At 32.1% G+C, this 23,928-nt stretch overlaps 1 protein-coding gene across 4 annotated transcripts in view; it reads left to right on the plus strand.

The window, feature by feature from the left end:
* Positions 1–14,891: 14,891 nt before the first annotated feature.
* Positions 14,892–23,928, plus strand: part of LOC125073712 (ankyrin-2-like) — a 69,563-nt gene continuing 60,526 nt past the window's right edge. For all 4 annotated transcript variants that reach the window (XM_047684692.1, XM_047684693.1, XM_047684696.1 and 1 more), the window contains exon 1: positions 14,892–15,380. In XM_047684692.1, coding sequence (XP_047540648.1) covers positions 15,351–15,380 — 30 coding nt within the window. In that variant the 5' untranslated portion in view covers positions 14,892–15,350. The remainder of the gene's footprint in view (positions 15,381–23,928) is intronic.

The raw sequence follows: 23,928 nt of genomic DNA on the forward strand, positions 1-23,928 counted from the left end.
TCATTTAACAGACTATATTATGTGAAGCTACCACACCGGTTCGGAATGTAAATTCTACGCAGAAGAACCGGCAAGAAACTCAGTAGTTACTCTTTTTCAATATTTAAAAATACAGTCATGTTAGTTACATACAATTAAATTATATATGTATGTAATATATCCTGCCTGGAAGTCAACGAGTATTAACTCCACGCTTTTTTATCATCTGTATAATCTTGTATCGAATAATATGCCCTCTTTACCAATGTATTTTTTACAAATGATTTGAATTTATGAAACGGCAAAGTTAAAAATTTCTGCCTATTTTTTTTTAATGAAATTAACATCTCTCAAACAAAATAAAAACCAATGAAATAAAGAAATTTTGGAACGAAGTTCTTCTACGTGGTTTAAGTAGAGTGCACTGGTGGAAATAGTCACGTGAAGAAAAAGCGATATGCCGCCTCCAGGCGACCTACCTTCTATTAAACATGGTTTTCTTAAAGTAAACTTGAATCCAGACCGCATTTTAATAACAATTTCATTCTTTGTCAATAAATCATTCTTGGGGCAAGGTATCCGCTTCTATAATAATATTCCGCAGACATTTTTAACTTTGTTTCATAGATTCAAGTCAATTGTAAAAAATACATTGGTAAAGAAAGCATATTATTCGATACAAGAGTATATTGATAATAAAAAAGCGTGGAGTTAATGCTCGTTGACTTCCAGGCAGGAGTCATAACATACATACATAATTGTATTTAACTAACATGACTGTATTTTTAGATATTGAAAAAGAGTAACTACTGAGTTTCTTGCCGCTTGCTGGCTAGCTTTACTTTTAATAGTTGCCTACTTGAATAAAGTTTATTCTGATTTTGGTTTTAACTCTATAACGTTGTTAATTTATTTCACTGTCTGTTTTTTTTTTTATTTCAGCAAAAGTAACTTCGTTCCATCCGGGTGTCCCACGATACCTTTAATACATTTTTAAATATTCCTGTTAGAAATACTTATTTATATATTTACATTTATATTATAATTATATATTTAATAAACTCATATTTTGTTATTGTATCCGATTTTATAAATATGTAATCGATTTCAGAACGTCATTCGTATGGCTTTAAAAAGTAATACAAGTTGTTTTCCCGCGCAAAACGATTATTAAAAAAACAAAAGAGAGTCGCGCGTGGAATGAGAATAGATTTTTGTGAATTGGATATTTAGCTTCAGGATTATAATATTTATAAAATAAAACAAGTAATAAATAAATATTCTGTGTACTGGTATTATTATTACCAATGCAAATTTTTAATAATAATAAACTCTTATGGTAAAAGTAATTTCCTAGCGTTAAGATATTCTGATTAATTCATATCGTTTTCGTAATGGTTTAAATCGGAGTATATGCATCAATTTTGACTGGCTAAAATTAAATTGTTGACTTAACGCGGTCCAGGGTTGCCCCGTTTAACAAATGTTTCAATAACAATTATTCTGATTAAGTAATGGTAGCTGCATGTTCATTCATAAATCTCATATTGATTTCGTTTTTGATTATTATAAACTAAAATTATTGGTGTAATTTCGTTGATAGATTTAAATTACTAGTGTAATGTAGGGTAGGGTTGTCAATTTCTATTGATGATGTGATGTCGTCCTGATCGACTTCGATCACGGGAGCAATATACAGGGCTATTGGTAATTGGACGTATTCCCATTAGGAGGTGATGGGGGTGACTATTTACGATAATTTAGACTCTCGTATTAATTATGCAAAAGTAAACCATTTTTGAGTTTTCACGTATTTTAGTTTATGTTTTAAATAAGTAAAAATTACAACTATAAAAATTTATTAAAAAAAAAAAGTATCAATATAACCCTCACCACCCATATCAGCTCATAACGGGAGTATGTCGAATTATCAATAACCTACAGGGTTATAGAACACGAGTGTGTGCGTAAACACATACGCACTCTCGATTTCCTCACTCTTATTATCTGATGGGACGACATGACCTGCAAGAGTTCAGGCGCAGGACAGCTTTACTTGCTTCCCGAGGCACGGGAATATATCCACTTCTAGATTCCAGACTCCAGGCTGTTACTGAGAATTATTCGACAGAAAATCCCATCATTTTGTATTAGCTTGAACCCAATACTTCGGGTTCCGTAGTCTTATATCTAGCCACTAGTCCAACGAGATTGCTATTGGATAGAAACTGATCAATACATAGTATGCATAAAACAAAGTCTTCTCAAAGATCTTAAAATTTATACGACGGATTTTAATGCGGTTTTTTTAATAGATAGATTGATTCAAGCGGAAAGTTTATATGTATGAGACATGCACGATATAGTAGAAAAACACTGAAAACTTTAGAGGTTTCTGAAGTGATTATCGGTTAGTATTGTCTAATGTCTAAAAAACTATGAACGTTGTAAGACATTCTGTAGTATATTTAGTATCAGCATTGCACCCGTGCGAAGCCGGGTCGGGTCGCTAGTAGGAAATTAATTAATGATAATGACAATTTAAATTTTACGTATACTGTTATGTGGCAAAAATAGCGAGTTCAGTTTAACCGAATCGAAACACAGTTCTGGTTTTTAGCTGGTCCCTTTATCTGGAAATGGCGCAAAATCAATAAACAATTATTATTTAACAGACAAAAAATGTATATTTGTAAATTTAATTAAATGTAAAATTATTAATAATAATTGCTTAATTTGTGTTTATAATTCATTTCGTGCTCGGCGGTGAAGGAAAACATCGTGAGGAAACCTGCAAATTCTACCACATGTGTATTCCACCAACCCGCATTGGAGCGTGGCCCAGCAGTGAGAAATTTACAGGCTGCTAATGTGTGTAATGTATGTATGTTCAGATATACAAATCACGACTAAGACAATAGTATAGTATTAAATTAAGTTTTATCGACATTAATACTTATATCGAAGCCCTAAATATGTATATCACTATTTGTATCGTTACGAAATGTGTGTCATATAAATATATATTTTACCCAGCTATGAAATCATATGGTATACTATACACAATACATGTAGCATAGTAATAGAGCTCTTCTGAAATGCCCCAATTTTCTGGAACCGATTAAAAGTTTAAGTTGGGCTTTATCGATATTAAAGCCTGCGAAGCTTTTATTAATAAGTTGTAAACTGACTATAATAGTTGCCTATTTTGTTTAAAGTTTAAATAGGTTTAAAGAATTAGCTCACGCACAGTTATATAATATATACTATCCGCCCCGGCTTCGTACGGGTGCAATGCTGCCACTAAATATACTACAAAATAATGTCTTTCACGTTTTTCGTTCACAGTTTTTCAGTCGTTAGATAATACAAACTGCTATGTCCTGCGCTATGTACTGCGCTTTAAGTCTGTAATATTTCCAAAAATATTCATTTAAATTAGACGTTGTAAAGGGCCCTATTGATTTATTTATTTATTTATTTATTATGTTTTGCTAGCGGATGTTACATAAATTACACACCAATGAAATCATGTACAAAATAAGATACATTATGTACACCCATTCAAAAGCAAAAACTGCATGCATAGCGTTCTTGCTCCGATTACAATTATATAATTAAATATTAAAGTGCTTGATTAACATTAAGTAACAATATTTCGACATTGAAAGGAGAGAAAAAAAAAGAAAAGTAAAGAACAGAAATAACAAAAACCACATTACAAAGTATTATAAGTTTACATATTTACATTTATATGCTATTGTAACATTCTTTCTGTAATCTGTTGATCTGTATTAAAGGTACAATGTATTTCAGGTACTTAATTCGATAAGGAAAAATTTATTGCTTAAAATCGCTTCCAAAATAAGCCATTATTTCTCGTAGAAAGTAAAGAATAAAAAATGGTTGTTGTGGGTTATCCCTAAGAAATAGACACATACCATCGCGGACTTTTTTGAAGGCCTTTTTAAGGTGTACAATACTGTAGTACATTATTTTGATCTATTTTCTAGGGTTGAGTCAGCATTTGCAATATTTTTATTTACGACATCACTTTGGAAACCTCTATAATTATTAGTGTTTCTCGACTATATTGTGCATGTATTATACATATAAATCTTTCCTTTGAATCAATCTATCTATTAAAAAGACGCTTCAAAATCGCTTGTTAAATTTTAAAGATCTAAACGTACATAGGGACAGACAGCGATAAGCGACTTTGTTTTATACTATTACTTATCTACTCATATAACCTAAAGTTTTAAAATTTCTAAGGCTCTGATAACAATTTCGTCCAAATCCATAATGATTACCAGATATTATTCAAGATGTCGTCCAAACATATCACGTCATTTCAACGTCGAAGTGCATTTGTCTTTACTCGTCCTGTGGTTGGTACACCTTTGAAAAGGAAGCTGCTCGAATAAAATTCGTTTGGAATGAGCACCATTTCACAACCTTCGTCTAATCCCTACGTCTCTCGTGCCTTTGGTTGCACTGGCTCATACGCTCTTTCAACCGGAACACAATAATACTGACTTCTGTTTGGCGGTAGAATGTTTGATGAGTGCTACCAAGAGACCACCAAGTAATTCCAACACCAATATATGTTGTTAGTTAACTTTGGACTTGGATGTTTGTTCATAGATGTATAAAACGATGATATGACGTCACTGATTCATAACACACGCATTTATGACATAATACGCAAAACAGATGTTATTTTTTTATCTCGTTTTGTATGTCAAGTTTTAATATTTAAACATGTACTTGTGTTGATACTTTTTAAAGAGAGCATGTACAGAGACAGCGTAGATTGAAACGTGTTAATCCAAACTGGATATTGTTAGTTCGAACCCGGGCAAGAATCGCTAACAATTTATCTCGAATAACCTGCATGTGTTAGATGGAGTTCCGCTACATGCGTATCCACCAGCTAGCATTGGTGCACTATGGTGAAGATCTAAAACTATTCTATAAAAGGAGGCCTTTGTTAAGCCGCCATTTATTTATTTATTTATTAGATTCCAATGGTTAGATTATTAATCCAAAGTATTACAGAGTACAGAGAGTACTCGTTATAATAGTGTTGCCGAATATATAACAATTACAGCCTAGTTTGACATACATTTTTTTTTAGTATTTACTCTTTTTAGGCTTAGCTCAATCCTAATTTAAGAAAAAAAAAAAAATCTTGCCATTTATAGAATGATTCTATTTTTAAATTTTAATTATAATATATAGATCTACTTATATATTTACTACGCTAATCTCAGGAACTACTTCCTCTGGCACACGATGGACTCGGTACCAGCAAGGTTAACGTTTTATAAGTGAACCAATCAACAGTTCCACGGTATAAAGACCACCTACACTGACCACTGTGTGATCGGGCGATTAAACATTTTTTTTTTAAATAATGATGTTTTGATGTACTCGTAGTATAATAGTTATGTGATGCGGAAAATTTTACAGAATATCCGATATTTTTTTATAGACTGTACCATGTCCTACGTCTCTGAGATTGAACCCAGTACTTCGGGTACTGTAGCCATTAGCAATTACACAATATAACGATACCCGTTTTTTTATAAATTTTCTAATACTTCTATGTTTATAATGCTATGTTCCCTTTTAACATGTGACTAACTCAACATAAGAGGCTTAGGATTATTATAATAAGTGGGAACGACAATGAAGTATTGTTGTTATGTGACAAAAGGTTTATGCTTTATTATTTTGTTCATATAAACATACTGTGGCATTAATATATGTTTGTTCTTCTATTTATCTTTTCTAGTCTAAGAAGATTATTATATATAATAGTATAAGAAGATTATTTGAATATACGATAGGGTTTAATAGTAAGTAGTAGTAGGCTGGGGAACGTATTATTCCGTTTATTTCAAATCTTCCTTTTTTTATTTATATATACTTGATATATTTAAATTTAATAATTGTTAATTATTTTAAATTTCTGTGAGCCGAGATGGCCCTGTGGTTAAAACGCGTGCATCTTAACCGATGATTGCGGGTTCCAACCCAGGCCAGCACTACTGAATTTTCATGTGCTTAATTTATGTTTATAAGTTATCTCGCGCTCTGCGGTGAAGGAAAACATCGTGAGGAAACCTGCCACATGTCACACAATCCGCACTTTAGCAGCGTAGTGGAATATACTTCAAAGCTTCTCCTCAAAGGGAGCCTTAGCCCAGCAGTGGGAAATTTACAGGCTGTTAATGTAATGTATGTTCCTTTTTTAATTTCTATACATTTAATATATTTAAATTTAAATTGCCAGAAAAAAAAAGTTCACACGACTTTATTCTAGCGGCAAGATACGATGGCCGTTTTGACACATTAAAAAAGTGATTTGAAATGTAAATTTATTATCGATATAATATATTCAAATCTTTTTTTTTTGTAAGTAATTTAATTCAAGTTTTTGTTGCAAGTAGTATCTGATTAAAAAGGTTTAATAAAAAAAATATAAAATAAGTTTAAGTAATGTATTCGAACGAAATCAATTTAAATCAAAAATTGGAATTAGAATGAATAACTTTATAAACACATTACATACAAGAAATAAATTGATACAAAAAAAGAAACCAAAAACACTAGTGGCTATATTTAATCGGAGTCGTCCATATTGCTGCTTTCACTCTCACTGCTATCGTCACTCACATTAATTATAAGTTCATTTTCTAAATTATTATCTATTTTCACATTTATTTCATAATCGTCCTTTATTAGTTTAATAGTTCTATTTACAACCTTTTCCCATTTTTCTATAGTCACATGTTCACAAGCTTTTTCTAAAATTTTTTAGCATTTTTGTTGTGGTAAATGGGGGTTCTGTATTCTGCCTTGCAGCATATCCCTTAATTTGGGCCCACACCAACCAATCAGGACAATTTCCACACATAAAAATCGCGGGTTCCGTACATATTCGCCGCTCACATTTTGAACTTTGATCATTATATCGTTTTTCTACCTGATTTCTAAATACACTTACAGGATCTAACATAGTTGAGTTGTGATGGTGAAGGTTACTCTAATGACCGGAAATCCTCTTTCGTCTTTCCCATGTAATGATGTAGGTACATTCTGTTGCCTGTTCTGAATACTCATATTATTTCTATTATCATTTTCAACAATAAACATATATTTACTGTCAACACTAATATAACACCGACTACGAGGTCGAGTGTGAGAGTGTGACGTACACGTTAACGCAAAAAAAAAAGTTATCTTCGCGGTACCCTAATATTTGAAGTTTAGAAATCACATTCGATAAATTTTATGACTAACTGCACAACACTATTGACAATAAAGAACAACAATTTGCTCCTTTGATGTAATTATTTATTAAATACGAAACTTCATGAGCGGGCAAACGTCAAAACGGCCATCATAGCGTGCCGCTACTATAATCATAAGTTAACCTAATTGAAAAACCCATCCAAAGGGTGATGCTGTACGCCCACTTATAAATTATACGCATTATCTAATATTGAAAGATGAAAAGAGCGAATGATCTCAATGATAATCTAAATACACATTTCCCACCTGAACAGATACAATTTATTTTTAACGAACGTGTTGCAGTGTACAATTACAATTACATATAACAGATGCGCGTTTTTCTAAATCGGTATGCGGATATCAGTCATTACTGAACGAGTGAACGAATGATTAAGTCTAAAGTTCGTTAACATTCCTCAACATTTAAAGCTTTTTATTTTTTTAAATAATTAGCATTAGCATTAGCATTAGCAGCCTGTAAATTTTCCCACTGCTGGGCTAAAGGCCTCCTCTCCCTTTGAGGAGAAGGTTTGGAGCATATTCCACCACGCTGCTCCAATGCGGGTTGGCGGAATACACATGTGGCAGAATTTCGTTGAAATTAGACGCATGCAGGTTTCCTCACGATGTTTTCCTTCACCGCCGAGCACGAGCTGAATTATAAACACAAATTAAGCACATAAAAATTCAGTGGTGCCTGCCTGGGTTTGAACTCGAAATCATCGGTTAAGATGCACGCGTTCTAACCAATGTGTCATCTCAACTCTTTTTTTTTTTTAATAATATTAATCATATTTTTTTTTTATGATATCAGTAGGTGGTCGAGAGAATAATTAAAAATTATAATTATTCATCTGCTTATCAAGGGAATAAACTTCTATACCCTGTACAAGATAGCTTGATCTTTTTGACAAATGTATTTTTTTCTGATCGGCATAGCTTTGCAATGACGAACATATTATTTTCTTAATTTAATGATTTAAAAAATTGTAAAAAATATTTAAAAAAATACATATAATACAAAAGTTCTTAATGATTCAAGCGTTCAAGACATTTTCTATTATATATTATTGCTTAAAAGTAAAATTTAAATAGAAACACTACAAATAATAGACGCTTGTACAATGTTACATCGGACGGACGTTAGGGACGCGAATAACAGGCAGTGCTACAAATGTCGATTACAAAAATCCTTATTAAAGATCATTGATAAGTTATTGTTACGAACGGGGTCCTTTTGGTTGGGGTCTCTTTGGCTAGTGGTTGGGATCTCTTTAGCTGGTATAACTCTTTTCGTAAAAATAAGTTAAAAAATAATTGAATTCTAATTTGAATTACGGATTCCATCGTTCCATCGACTGTTACATATGTTATATTTTCTGTTTCTCATCACTAGCCCGTCTGTCAAAAAGATCAAGCTAACTTGAACAGGGTATAATTCTTTAACATATTTTTATGTATGTTCTAGATCATAATTATAAAAAATATGTTCTTCCGTGGTTGTGGATTTAAAGCATATGAAACCTATGAATTAAACATATCAGCTTGTTTAATAAAATTATATATTAAAACCTACTTCGAAAGGCGCTGCATAGTCTGGTATTAGTTTTATGTACGTCGTCTTAGTATAGTCGTAGTAGTAGTAGTAGGTTTTTAGTCAGGCATTATAAAAGAAGTCTCGTGATTTTTAATATATATTTTTAATAATAAATATTTAATAATTTTATAATGTCATCCATAGAATTCGGAGGTGTCAAGATGTGTTTTCAAGGCAATTATATACTGCGCAACAGCTGTGTAAATCTATAATAGTTTTAAGTGATTTATTTATTTATTAAGTTACATACATTTATTTAAAAAAATAAACATAAAACCGTTTCGTTAGGTGGTCGTTGCGTCCTTAAGGTTCGTTTCGGTATTAATTCGTAATTATTCTAGAACAATCTTTAACCAGGAGAAAGAAAGCGTTGAGCCTGAATAAGAAAACTGGCTGCTCTTGAATAGGATGTGTAGGAAATAGAAAGAGACGCTTCACAAAGCAGACAATTACTGAGGCTCGGTACAGATAAACCTTGTCGTCCATAACAGTTAATAGCATAGCGTAATATCGCTGAAATTGGAATTTTAATTTCAATTTTAGTTCTTTTTTTCTGTTTTCTGATAATATTGGTTATTTTAATGGTCTAATTCAAAATGTTATTAATAAAATGTATTTATTTGCAGTTTTGTGGACATATTTTTATTTTTATTTATTTATTTATTTATGTACCGTAATAATTATTGATTTTTTTTTGTATATATATCAATCCTAGTCCCTGTTGATATTGTAGTTTAATTGTCACTCATTTTGTTAATTAAATAATTAATTGACAATTCTTGAATTCTAATTGACAATTCTTTTTTCATTGGCTCGCATTATTATGCATACATCGTTTACTTCTGGAAACTGTATTGGTCAATGTTTTATCTTCGTATTTTGCTTAAACGTCATGCTTTGTACTGTCTGTTTCCTTAACAAAATAAATAATGAAAAAGAACTCCGAGAGGTGTCGTTGGACACTCAGTTGGAACGAAGCTTCGTTTTTGTTTTCCTTCTATATATATGATGTACTAAATAACAGACAAGAAAATAACTGACTCACAAAATTTAAGAATAATAAAATAAGAACAACAAAATTGTTATTAAAATCCTGTATGAATTAAAACAATAACGAAAAATATGATATAAAACCGTACACCACCGAAAGAGAAAGAGAAGCAAATTTATTCTTGAGGATCATAACGCATTTTTCTTACGTGACGATTTCCGCTAGTTTACTCTACTGTAAGCCATGTAAAACTTCGTTACAAAAATAAACGTCAAATAGTAAATATATTTAGATAATATTTTCTTGATAAGCACATTACCCATGTGAACCCGGCCTGGGTTGCTAGCATTAAATAAATGTTTCTTAATTAAAATTAAAACGAACTTAATACAAAAACACTTTTAAAATTCTTAAATTCAATTTAATGACAAAATTAAATTGAGCTAGCCTAGAAGAATATTAACACCAAACATCTTACACAGAATAATAAAACTTATCTATTGATTATGTTTTGATATATGCTTTTTTTGTAAAACTTAACTCGTACATTTTTTTTTATAAAAGTACTAGAATTTAAGAATCGCCATGAAAAAGAGTTATTTAATTAAGAATAATATGCAAATACATCGCTTAATGGCGCAAACATTTAATAGGACGAGCGGCCTTAGAAGTGTTAAGTGCGCCTTCAGACGAACAAAAGACCAAGTCAAGGTTCTTGAGGGTACGGTTGTTTTAAGTAGCTTCTCTTTGCTATGCCTTTGATATTATATTCGATACTTTAAAACTCATTATACAAGATATTTCTATCGTAGCGAAGACTGAGAAGGACAAAGTCGCGGGTCATGATGATGTATTTCGGATCTTTTGACAATATTCTGCATATCATGAGCAATATTTGTCTCGATCTGAAAAAAGAATGAAAGAAAGAACGTGCATGGAGTACCCATGCACGTTCTTTATAGTTTTCAAGAAGTTTTTTATCCATTGTGAATATATACCTCTGCTTCCAATAACTACTCTTCTGGGAGCGCTTTGTAAGGTATCTTCGAGTTGTCACCAGCATGACCACAACGGAGTAAATTGCTTCATTATACATACTTTGACGACGATGGGACGAACAACTAGTATATAAATAATATAATCATATTAATAATATAATCATAATAATATAAATAATAATATAAAATGTATTAATACAAATAAAGAATATTAGTCATATTTTTTAATTAGATTCGTTTAATATGATGCTTAACTAGAAATTCCATTAAACGTTTACAGAATGTTCAACATAAAATGAATGTGCATAAATGTTCTCTAGAGAACTTTAAATTAAAATATTTTTACAAAATAATATTTAAGCGTTACGTCAATTACGTTTTGCAAGTAAACTAATGACTTACGTAACTAATACAATGATGGTGATGATGTCGTCCTGAACGTAATCGGTGACGGTGATCAATCTCAAGGGAGACCAGCCAACTGCACAGGACATATTCTAGTGCACATATGTGGGCAAACACAGATGCATCTTTATTCCTTCACTCTCATAATCTGATGAGATGGCTAATCCGACACGGATCCGACTGGAAAGAGCTCTGGCGCAGTACCAACGCACGTTCACTTGGAATTTTTATAACATCAGACTGTCACGGAGACTTTTCCGACAGGAAAACCCAATAACTTACTATCGGCCCGATCTGGGGCATGAATCCAGAACCTCGGCAATCAGTGGCCTTATATCAAGCCACTAGATCAATGAGGCAGTCATAACATATTTATAGTAAACTAGGAAAGATCACTAAATAACCCTAATTTAAAAAAAAAAACCTAATAATTGATATTTGAATCGGAATAATAAGTTTTAGAAGTGTAAATATTACACCGTTATATCAGGCGAGTGTTCCTAAGTCTTTCCTGGTGTCTTTAAATTTATATATTCTATCGTGATAAATTAAATAATTAATATGTTTGTCAGTGTATTTCACTGTGGTACATACATTCAGTACGGCATTAAAATATTGGAGTGATTGGAATTAAAGAAGGAAGCTTGATAAAAAAATAATTTATAATTTTCTAATAACAACAATATTATATCAGAATAGATTCGGGTGCTAGAGATTTAATTCAATCAAGATATAATATCAATGTTTTCGCGTGATGGATAGAAAGAATAATGTTGAATGAAACAAAGGAGGTTTTACATCATTTGTATAAATTTGATTACTCTAATCAGCTTACAATAGTTCGTCCAGTCTGTATACTATATAGACAGTAACAAAAATGTGGCTTGTTACTGTATACTCAATGCAAAAAAATTTAGATTTTTGGATTTAAGAGAATAAGTATATAGCGTCAAAACCGAAATGGTTAACAGGCCGCTTACCGATGTTAAAAGTTTCAAGTTCGATTCTGACCCCTTTGGGCGATTGTCGTCCCCACTACTGGCAAAAACTAAAGGCTTAATTGGAGGTGTATATAAAAATATTCGTATATACTTAAAAAAGGAATCAGAAGCAATCGATATATTTGCCGCGTTCATATAAATATCATGGAATTCGTATTCATGATATTTTATATTCAAAGTTCGGATAATTTTACCGGCATAATTTGTTTAAAAATCATCATGTGTTCACATTTAACGTCTAATTAAATCTTGTTGCGGGTTCTGTATATCTCTTAAATAACGTTTCCGAGTTGACATTTCCGAACTGAACGCCCACTATTACCTAAAGGTCATGTTTGCTTTACTGAAACTATTAACTCTTTGCTAATCGTAATTGAACTCTATCATAAACACATAAGGTTCAATTTTGAAATTCTACAAATTATTCAACGTATTACAGACATTTCTCGTGTTAAATAGCTTCTTAAGTTGCATTTAAGCGTCTTTTAAAAATACATTTAAATTTTTCAACAAAGAAATACGTTTATTTTGCTTATTTATACATTTCTTAAATACAGAACTAAGAGAATGGAAACGGCCGAAGTAACGGGTTTTTCAAAGTTACAGACAGCGTCTGCCATTTTGTAGTGTATGGCTATTTCTAGGGACGCCCTGTATGTTCTTGTCTTCACTTTATGGTAGGCCATAATACGAAGACCGTCTAGTCTACTCAACACGTATTCTATCACCAAACAGCAAAACACTGAGTATGTGTGTTCCGGTTTTAAGGATGAGTGAGCTAGTGTAACAAGAGACACAACGGATATAACATCTTAGTTCTTTAAGGAATGGTTAATATTGCTTACGGGCCAATGTCTTTATGCGATGTTGACCACTGACTGTCAGATCGCCCATTTTCCTCGACTGCGTACCAATTTAAAAAAATAAAATAAACGGGCACATTGGCATAATAGCTAATAATGCTGAAAACTTGGGCTAGTTTTTCTGTCAATATATTCTCAACAGTAGCGCCCAATGTTTACAGGTTCGAAAGTTTTATAGACCCGTGTTTGAAATGAATGTTTTGTCATCAGTGGTGGACGGTGAACTTTCCCATCGTGCCGGAAGTGACCAGAAATATATCTAGGGATTGGAGCTTTTGCATTAAGACCATATTTTAGGTTCACGTATTGTTTGTCTAATTGACTTCAAACTTTGTTAATTTATTATAGGCACTTCGGTTATCGTTTCTGGTATAACACACAGACGTACATTGCAGTACGTCTGTGTGCTATTTATATTTTTTAATACATGCCGAATTAGCTAATATGTCAATTTCATATTCGATTTAGTGCTAAATTACTTTCTATTTCATCATTTAACTTGAGAGTATAAGTTTCATTTTTGTCTATTTTATTACGCGTTATAAAAGTACCGTCATAAAAGACATCACACACTACACTATTTTTATGGTAAGTCATGATGTAGATATTCACTAAATTTATTCAAAGTCTTTTATTATGTACATATTGATTGATCAATTCATCAGACTTCAATTGCAAATGACAAAAACTTAAAAGATACTCTTAAATATATTACAAATAAGTACACACATATCATGTATATTGATAGTTTAATTAAAACGTAACCGATTCGGAAAAGAATACCTTAACCTGAGAAGAACCGACGTGAGAAAATCAGCGACTTTGTTGTGTATACTTTTGTAAGTTTATAATTTACTATGTAATAAAGAAACAGTCCGATCCTAGATAGTCAAGAATAAATCTTAACCATAGCTTTGTTAAGATTTGAACTGTTTTTAACTGACTATAATTTTAAATTATATACCTGGAACTATTTGCACCAAGAAATTATTTTATAAATAAAAAATAGAAAATGAATACCATTAAAGAAGATTACATTGAAATTGGAATAACAAAATATAAAAAGTTACTTATAAATTATACGATCCTTATAGACTATGTAACAAACATATAGAGTATATAAAATCTTTTATTATTATTAAAGGAGACTCGTAAACCTACATAAACATTGTAAGATAGTCATACAAAGTATAAAATGGACTTGATAACAAAGTTATTAAACAGATTTCTAAAAACATAACACGAATCGTTTTATTTGTTATGCATATAAAGTGTAAAGCTAAAGTATATGTATGTTATTAAAAATTTATTTTTTAATTTATAAATCTGTTATTAGTATGTCAGTTTTGTTAAGCGTTTAGATAAATTTTTATACTCTGGTAATATCCAATCGTATTTTTAGAACTGTTCTATACAAATGATAATTGTTCGTCGCTTTGCGAATCTAGCTACCGCTTTGTCCGACCGACACCGTGTCTGATGTTTTCTCTGAGCTCTGCATTATCGATTGTATTTGTGAATAAAACCAACATATCCTAAACCCCAGTACCTAGCAAATTTACCCCGGGATCCATAACAATATATGACGCAGAGGGACGCGGGGAGACCAAGTTATACTTGCTGAAATAATAACATACACGCAAACCACGCACACCAAAGAGAAATACCGCGCAGGCGCACTATCTCACCCCACCCATCTCACTTGTCGGCCAAAGCCGGCAAAATTCTTTTACACCCCCGAGGTGACGTTCCAAACGCAACAACTAGTTCGAAATACTTCGAATTTTAACTAAAATAAATAATAAAAATGTCCCTAATATTCTGTGTCTGTGTATCGCTTCAGCTTTAATTGTTGCTTAGTGTTTTTCTACTCGTAGAATTAGTATTTGGTAAAGTGCAAAAAGGACTCGAAACCCGTAAGGAAAATGGCGGAACATTCGCGTTCGATCAAAATTTGAATTCGATTTATGAAATAACTTTTTTAAGAAAATAAGGTCTTTTTACTCGTGAGGACTAAAACCCGGTATTGTACCCTCGTGTCAGTTCGCCAGTGCAAGGACACGGCAAGATCGATAAATCGTCCGCGATGTCGACTGGGCTTTAGTATATTTGAGTCCGGAGACCGACCGGGTTGGTTTTAAGCTGGTAAAGCTTATAGACTGCTGTTCATGTCAGCGAAGAAAGAAAAGGATTAGACTAGCGTCCGACGACATGACTACGGAAACGGCGACGCCGAACCAGGTACGTTAAAGAACCTAGAATATTTGTCGCAACGGCAGCGCTTGTGTCAAGGACAGGCGCCTCCGAGTATAGACACGACTTATATAATATTCATTATTTTTCTGAACAATTTGCACAAGAGAATTTATAAGTGAAATATATTTAGTATTTATTAAAATGTATTTTAATCGATAATTTTGGATTTACATTTTTTTTTCGAAGATCATTTATGTCTTTGTTATCTACGCTCGCATATTACGTTTTTTTTTTTAAATTTCGATTGATTTTAAAAATAGACTTCATTTTATTTTTATTAAACGTTTAAATTTTATTTCTTATTTATAAAACGTGTTTTCTATATTTAAAATATTTTTTTGTAATAATTTTTAATCTGTATTTTTTACAAATTAGCCAAGCTAAATATGATGTCTGCGGTGCTATGCAAGGTAATTAACTTAATTATAACTAGGATTGAATCTGTCGGCGCGTCGGGAGCCAAATTTGATTATGGAAAGTACTGTTGATATTTTCATTTATAAGGAAATCTTTTATACTAACAGATATATTATACATAATAACGATCGTTGATTATTTAGGTTTATTGAATTTTTTTATTGGCAGAAATATGGCATAGGTGTAAATAAATCAGTTTATGTTAGTAGATTTTCTTTGTTTGTGCAGTTGTAGTCGTATTTAAAGCGTTCAACGTCCAACTCTTTGGTAAATCCTCCTTTTGAAGATTATTCCATCACGCTGAACTTATGCGGGTCTGTAAATACTCATGTTGCAGATTTTAATCCGACATCTGCGGGAAATTCTAACATATTAAATTAATTAAAATTTAGTATTTCAACCGCGAAACGTTAAAAACTTATAGTGACATGCTATTTTATCTCGTATATGCTTTAAATGTTTTAATTTTTATGTTATAGGCGAATTTATCGTAATAATTAAAACATTAATAATCAAATAAACTATTTAGATATATGTCACGATAGCCCTCAGTTCAATCGAAAAATAAAGAATTTTATTTGTGCTCATTTATAATTTTATGGAATATTTTATTGATTTTATTTATTATATAATAGTTAATAAAATATATTATAATTCTTATTTCTAATCATTGATTATGTTTAATTTATATTTTAAATACATAATGTGCAATGTATGTGAGCCTTGATGGCTCAGTGGTTAGAACGCGTACATCTTAACCGATGATTTCGGGTTCAAACCCAGGCAAGCACCACTGAATTTTCATGTGCTTAATTTGTAATAATTCATCTCGTGCTCGGCGGTGAAGGAAAACATCGTGAGGAAACCTGCATGTGTCTAATTTCGACGAAATTCTGCCACATGTGTATTCTGCCAACCCGCATTGGAGCACCGTGGTGGAATATGCTCCAAACCTTCTCCTCAAATGGAGAGGAGGCCTTTAGCCCAGCAGTGGGAAAAATTTACAGGCTGCTAATGCTAATGTAAGTACACGGTGAGACCACCTGTAAATAGAAGTACATTTACCAAGATAATTATTAAGTGTGATTTTTTTATTTGCATATGATTAGCTTTTCAAAACAGCGATATATTTCTATCGATGAAGAAAAATCTTAGGTTCCTGGACGAAAACACATAGGCGTGTAAGAAAAAAACATTAGCATATGGATGTGTCAACTATGAGTCATGAATTTTTAGTCCCAGGTCCAGGTAGGTTCATGTAAAAAAAACCATGAATTATGATTTTCATACGTCGCTCTAAGGAATTTCTTCTGAATATTTAAATCCATAAGCAAGTGTAACGTTATACTTTACAAAGATTTCGACCTCCACATTTACCTTTGCAAATGGTCATAATATACTGACGGAATTAGCATTTATATTTTAAAGTGAAGGCACGGGTGTACGACCAATTACATCCGCCTGTTTTCTCGGTGATGGCGATCAACATATAATAGTATTATTTTCGTGTTAGACAGTCCATTTACTGTGGAATGCTATATTAATGAGAAAGTTATTTAAAAAGAGTAATTAGAATTTATTAAGGAATAATAATTGATTATATTATACTTCAATAATGATTGTCATATAAAACGACAAAATGTATCCCCTTAATTACTTTAACAGTCCTATTTTAACAAAGGGGGTCTATCCCGTAGTTCCGTTTCAAATGTCCTTGACTTTGTTATTTTCTATAGGGCTTCTACAATCCCTTGAAGAATTCCCTAGGTTATGACGTCACAGTATTAGGTACAGTTCAGTGCTTACCTTTTATGATTAAACTTTTTTTTATTCTTATAGTTGGAGAACCAGTACAATCACAAAGATATATCCTTAACTAAACTTATTTTTGTGCGAATATTGTTATGATTTTTATACACCAATACCTCATATTATAAAGGACGTAAATGCCATCTTGGCGAAAAAGACTTTTCACATTGTTCACCTAACGATATTTGTTATAAAAGTTATATATACGACCTACGTTATACTCGTGTTTTAATAGATATTATTAAAAATATATATATATATACAAAGAGTAGGTACGTCGCTCTAAAAATTACCAACGATAATTGAATTAGTTTTAGAAACTTTTTTATAAATAGACGAGACGAGAATAATTAAATATGAAAACGTAATATAAAAACTTTTTTTAATTTCGCCCTTACGCCCTCCGTAATCCTATATGTAGTACAGCGGAAGAGGAGGCTGAGATCAATATCCTCGTCTTTGTAAGTCTTACTGGATAATATATCATGTAGCGTGAGAAGTTAATTCATTTTGATTTGATAAATATATTAAGAAATATAGACTTGATTAAACTATACAAACTCTTTATTAGAAGTCATTTATTCAAATATTGATAACGCGTGCGTCTTAACCGATAATTTCGTGTTCAAACCCACGTGAATTTTCATGTGCTTAATTTGTGTTTATAATTAATCTCGTGCTCGGATATGAAGGAAAACATCCTGAGGAATACTGCATGTGTCTAATTTCAACGAAATCCTGCCACATGCGTATTCCACCAACATGTATCCAAACCGCCTCCTCAAAGGGAGAGGAGGCTTTAGCCCAGCAGTGGGAAATTCACAGGCTGCTAATGTAATTATATTACTTATGTATATAATGCATAAATTAAACTATATTATTTTTATTGTAAGTATAACGTCAATAATCGAATCAAATGCGTGACACGCTATCTCCCTTTTATTGGACTTGCAAGGACTCCTGGCTAGACTATATCAACGTGCGTGTAACAATTGCGATTGTACGGCTATTGATCCATTATTTCTGACATAGAAAAACTGACAGGGATCATTTTAAGTTTTTTCCTGCACGCAGCCCTGTTTGGTGACTTATATTGAACATTGTCTAATATATTTTATATATGAAAAATAATGAAAATAAAAGTCAGTGTGAGCCACGTCTTCCAAGAAGACGACAAGCTCGAAGTCCAGCGAAGATCTGCTGATGTTCAGTAAAAATATAAAATAACGCCAAAATTAATAAATGTAAAATATATAAAAAAGGCACGGGCAACTGTGAGCCCGTGGATGTTGTAAATTAAATATAAAAAAAGAACATCGTCTAATACAAGGTGAAATCACGATGGTATTCGCCACTGATAAAGTGATTTATTAATACAAAATTGAGCACATCGATACTTTTTGGTGCTTGGTTATGAAGTCTTCGTGCAAGACCGAGTAGGTATCCATTCATCAGTTCCGTGTTCCGTTTTGAAGTATAAGTGAGCAAGTATAATTACAGGCACAAGGGACGTAACATATTCCCCAGAGAGGGAGTACATTGGTGTTATAAGGCCCATGAGCTTATAAGTCTATGACATTTTTTGGGTTATGATTGTTGTCGTTTTTCCTCTCCTTTTAGTATATAATTTCCATTTCTGATACATATTATATAATACTAATGTGTTTAGTATTATCTGATTTTATATTTTGTTATTTTCTAAATCAGTTGATTGAAATCGTAATCCCAGTACGGTTTCATATAAGTAGATGAGGATTGTGATAAGGCTTTATACAGGCCTCAGGTGTTATTGGAAATAGACAGCAGAATGTTGATGATATAAACTTAACTGATATATATATTTCTTTAAGTTATTTATTTTTTAAAAGGTCTATATTAGGACTTTGATTTTGACGGGATTCACTTCTGGTCCATAAGAATGAATACAATTCGGTTGTTTTTCTAAGTCAGAATTAATTGAATTAATTGTGAGCGTCAATCTAGAGATTATCAGCGTTCAACTGTGAAAAGGAGAGTTGTGTTACAGAGTAAATCAAAGTACAATAAAATAAAAGGTCTCAGAACGCCTACTTGAGGTACACCGGCATTGACTGATAATCAATATTATATTTCTTCCTTTTTCATATTTAAAGACAGACTCTTTTCAAATTTACATTTCTAAAAGATTTTACGTAAAATTAGGTACTCAAATAAGTTATAATGAAAAATTACAAAAACAAAAGACCAAAACAAACTACAATATTTGTATTAGAAAATATTTTGGTTACCCGAATCTAAGGTATGTGCAAAATTTCAGTTCAGTCGATTGTATAGAGCTGCTTAAATAAGCAGTTGAAACATTTAACCCTAGGTATAGTAGATTGGTGACGCGAGGAGTGTTTAATATAATATTATTCACAGCGGTAATATCTTTCTATGAGCGAGGGTAATCGCTTAATCTATACATATAATAAAATTGGAGTGTCTGTTTGTAATATTAAAATAACCGTACATATACCTAAATATTTTTTTTACAATTTTTGTCTGGCTGTCTGTCTGTTTGTTCCGGCTAATCTCTGGAACGGCTGGACCGATTTTGACGGGACTTTCACTGGCAGATAGCTGATGTAGTAAGGAGTAACTTAGGCTACTTTTATTTTTATTGAATTATATGTAAAATAATAATAAAGTCACGCTTTTTTATCTAGTATATCATAAAAATGTCATAACAAATTTAAAAAAAAAATAACCTTGTGAATTGGGAACCTCTTTGTTCTTTAAAGTATTTACTAAAAAAAATTTAATGATAGTGAAATCATCAAAGGCAAAATCCATTTTGCAAAATTACAAGTTGTTAAAAATCAATAATTCGTTTTGGACCATGACTTCACCGAGACCGAAACACGCTATGAAAAGTCCTAATTAAATTAAATTATAACCGACTAATTAGAACGTTTATATGTAGGAGTGGTGTTCTGTTTGTGTCACGGCCATCTTTAATATTTGTTTAACATGAAACTGACAATAGCAATTAGGGCATCTCGGTTAGCGATAACCAGAATATTGGATTTCGTTTTACTCGGGACCATAAGAGACTAATGGCATGAAAAACAATCTTCATTGCAATGAATTTATCCGTCTTTTTTTGTTAATTAATTTCAAGTATTATTTTTAAGAAAACTTAGGAAAAATACGCTTTTTTATGATATCGGTAGGCGGACGAGCAAATGGGCCAACTGATGGTAAGTGGCCACCACCGCCCATAGACAATGGCGTTGTAAGAAATATTAACCTTTCCTTACATCACCAATTCGCCACCAACCTTGGCAACCAAGATGTTACGTACCCTGTGAACGTGCTTAAATTAAGAGAGTTGTTGTGAAATTAAATAAAAGAATTTGACATTTGAATTCTTTTCTCCCGTCTAAGGATTTGACATTTGATTTTTTCTTTAAATCTAAATTGCTTATTACTATAAAGAATTTAGAGTCGAAATAACATTGTGGATGAAGCACTTTATCTATATTTTAACCACCTCTAGGCACAATTTAACAATAAAAAAAAAACTTCTTGAACCCTTCTCAATAGTTATCAGTATCATATTAATATCGATATTCAAGGAAGATAACAATATTACCCAAAACTCGAACATAAATAATAAATAAAAGGCTAGATTTTCCCAACAGTGGCAATAAACATTACCATTAATCATAGCCTAGTCTAGTACCTCGGTCAGGTAAAACAAACAAAGGTTCGAGTTAATTGCTCAATGAATTATACTCTGATCCTTCAACGAAAATACACTCAAACGGAATGGAATCAGGTTAAACGATTTGTGGACTTACGCGTATTTACCTTTGCCTATTTACAAAACCCAGTTTCCTGGCTTTCGTCTTCCATAATACTCAATGTCATATGTAATTTGTAAATGATAAATATAACTCAATTATCAGGGAGAAACATTTTTTTTATTATTTTGTTAAATCAGATTCAGATCAGATTCAGAATTACCTGGTGGCAAATGGTCACAATCGTTGATAGGCACTGGAAGAAGAAATAACCATCTCTTAAATAGTCAAAGATGTTAAATTATTTGTGGCTGTAGTTACACTGACTCATTAAACTTCCAATTCCGATCGGTTAAGTGAGCCAGTGTAACAACAACATTAACAGCCTGTAAATTTCCCCACGATGTTTTTCTTCACCGCCGAGCACGATATGTATTATAAATACAAATTAAGCACATAAAAATTCAGTAGGGCTTGCTTGGGTTTGAACCCGCAAACATCGATTAAGAAGCACGCGTTCATTTCGGCTCACTATGTAACAATGTCAATTATTGGTCTTTGTATATGGAATATCTGTTGAGCTTAACTAAATAAATCGCAAATAATAATCGTCATTTGTATATTAATGAGCCATAAAACGTAATAGAGGACAATTCACGAATAATAGTAATAACTGTATCCAGCTCGGAAAACCCGATGTCAAAACTGAGTGCAGTCACCCAATCAGTGCGGCTCAATCGATAATTCCAATGACTAACAGCATCGGTGAATATTTAATGTCTGTTATAATAGATGCAACCCTCTAAAGATATGATTAGAATCGACCAGCTATAAAAGCGCTGACATAATATATTATGGTCAATTGTTAGCGCTGCATAAAGCGATGATCATATTTATAAATAGCTGTAAAATAGGAACAATATCTTATTTTTTTAATGGCTCAATACAGAGTCCATTGTTTTATTTTGTAAGTATTCGTGAAATGTTGAATTTTGATCGATCGAATAACTTTTGAAAAAAATAAAAAAATTGCATCTCCCGTGAGGACACTTACACGTGTCTAACTTCTACAAAATTCTGCCAAATGTGTATAATACATTTACGCAGATTTTTATACTAAGCACCGTAACTTCTCCTTAAATGGAGAGGAATTGGCCCAGCAGTGGGATATTTACGGTGATTCTTTACTTTAAGAGTATGTACGCCAAATAAGTCGTGTATGTACGCGATCTGTCATGGGGCGGGAGGGGATTATAGAGACAGACTATTCCCATTGCATTAAAATTAATGTTATTTAAATTAAAATATGGTAATCATGGTTCTTGATAACATGATTGCATTTGTGATTCAAAATCAATCAATCAAAATATGCTTTATTCAAGTAGGCTTTTACAAGCACTGTTAATTATGAAAAATATTTGTTATTAAAATTAATATCATACCGACCGAATTTTCGGTTGATTCGATAACTTTTTTACATTGTTCTCCAGTCAATAGAAGCATTTTACTGGTTTGTATGGTCCTGAGATTACAATCAATAAAAAGGTATTCGAAACAGACCGATCCGTACGATTTGACCCCATTGCCGATCTTGCCCCACTCACTATAAATTGAGTTTACCTTAAGATTAGGCTCTGGTCAATATCTTCTTCTAAGTTTAAACAGGCAAAGAAAAACCAGTTCACCTTTTTCTCCTCTATTCTTTGTCAATTGTTTTTTTTCTTTATTCACGACCTTTAGTGTTTTTTATAAATAAAATTGTCGCTTGCTGCTTCGCTTTCGTTTTAGGGGCTCGTCGCCAGGTGTTAGATATAAAAAGTAGTCTATGTTCTTCCTTGGAGTTCAAGTTTCCTTCGTACCAAATTTCATCGGTTTCAGTAGCTAGGACAGATATACAGACAGAGTCACTTTCGCAAAAAAATAGTATACATCTTAAAGATAAGAGGCGAAAAAAAGATATCTTACGAAATTGAGTTTTATTGTTGATAACATGAATATCTTCCACTAATACAATATACAACGATTATATAACGTATGTATTACATTTAGATTTGATCTTTAATTAGATAACGTGGGAAGGTGCGTATAGCAACAGTTAATTCAACATGCTAGACACACAAAGGAGAATCAATATTCAATACGTAGCCTTGTATCTTGTGTTGGTAGGGTAAGCAGAAAAAGTATTCAGAAATTTGTATTACCACGATTAGTATGAGATGAGAGTCCAAGTATGTGTCAATTTTCAATTCAAGTATCTTCAATATGTTTTGTTATAAATAGAAAAGTATAATGGGAAGTCCATGATTCTATTCCATTGTGTTACTGAATAATCTTTGGTTCCGAGATATATGAAATAATATTCTTCTAAGATTTCCTTTAGTTATTATGTATTATCTTAATCTATTCTAATATTATAAATGCGAAAGTAACTCTGTCTGAATCTCGATGTAGATGAAATTTGGTATGGAGATAAAGTCTAGGACTGTGTTTGAGTGTCCAGACACATAGGTTTCTTAAATGTTCTGACAAACAAACTGCTT

The sequence above is a fragment of the Vanessa atalanta genome, chromosome 25 (genome assembly GCF_905147765.1).
Source record: "Vanessa atalanta chromosome 25, ilVanAtal1.2, whole genome shotgun sequence".
Taxonomy (NCBI): Eukaryota; Metazoa; Arthropoda; class Insecta; order Lepidoptera; family Nymphalidae; genus Vanessa; species Vanessa atalanta.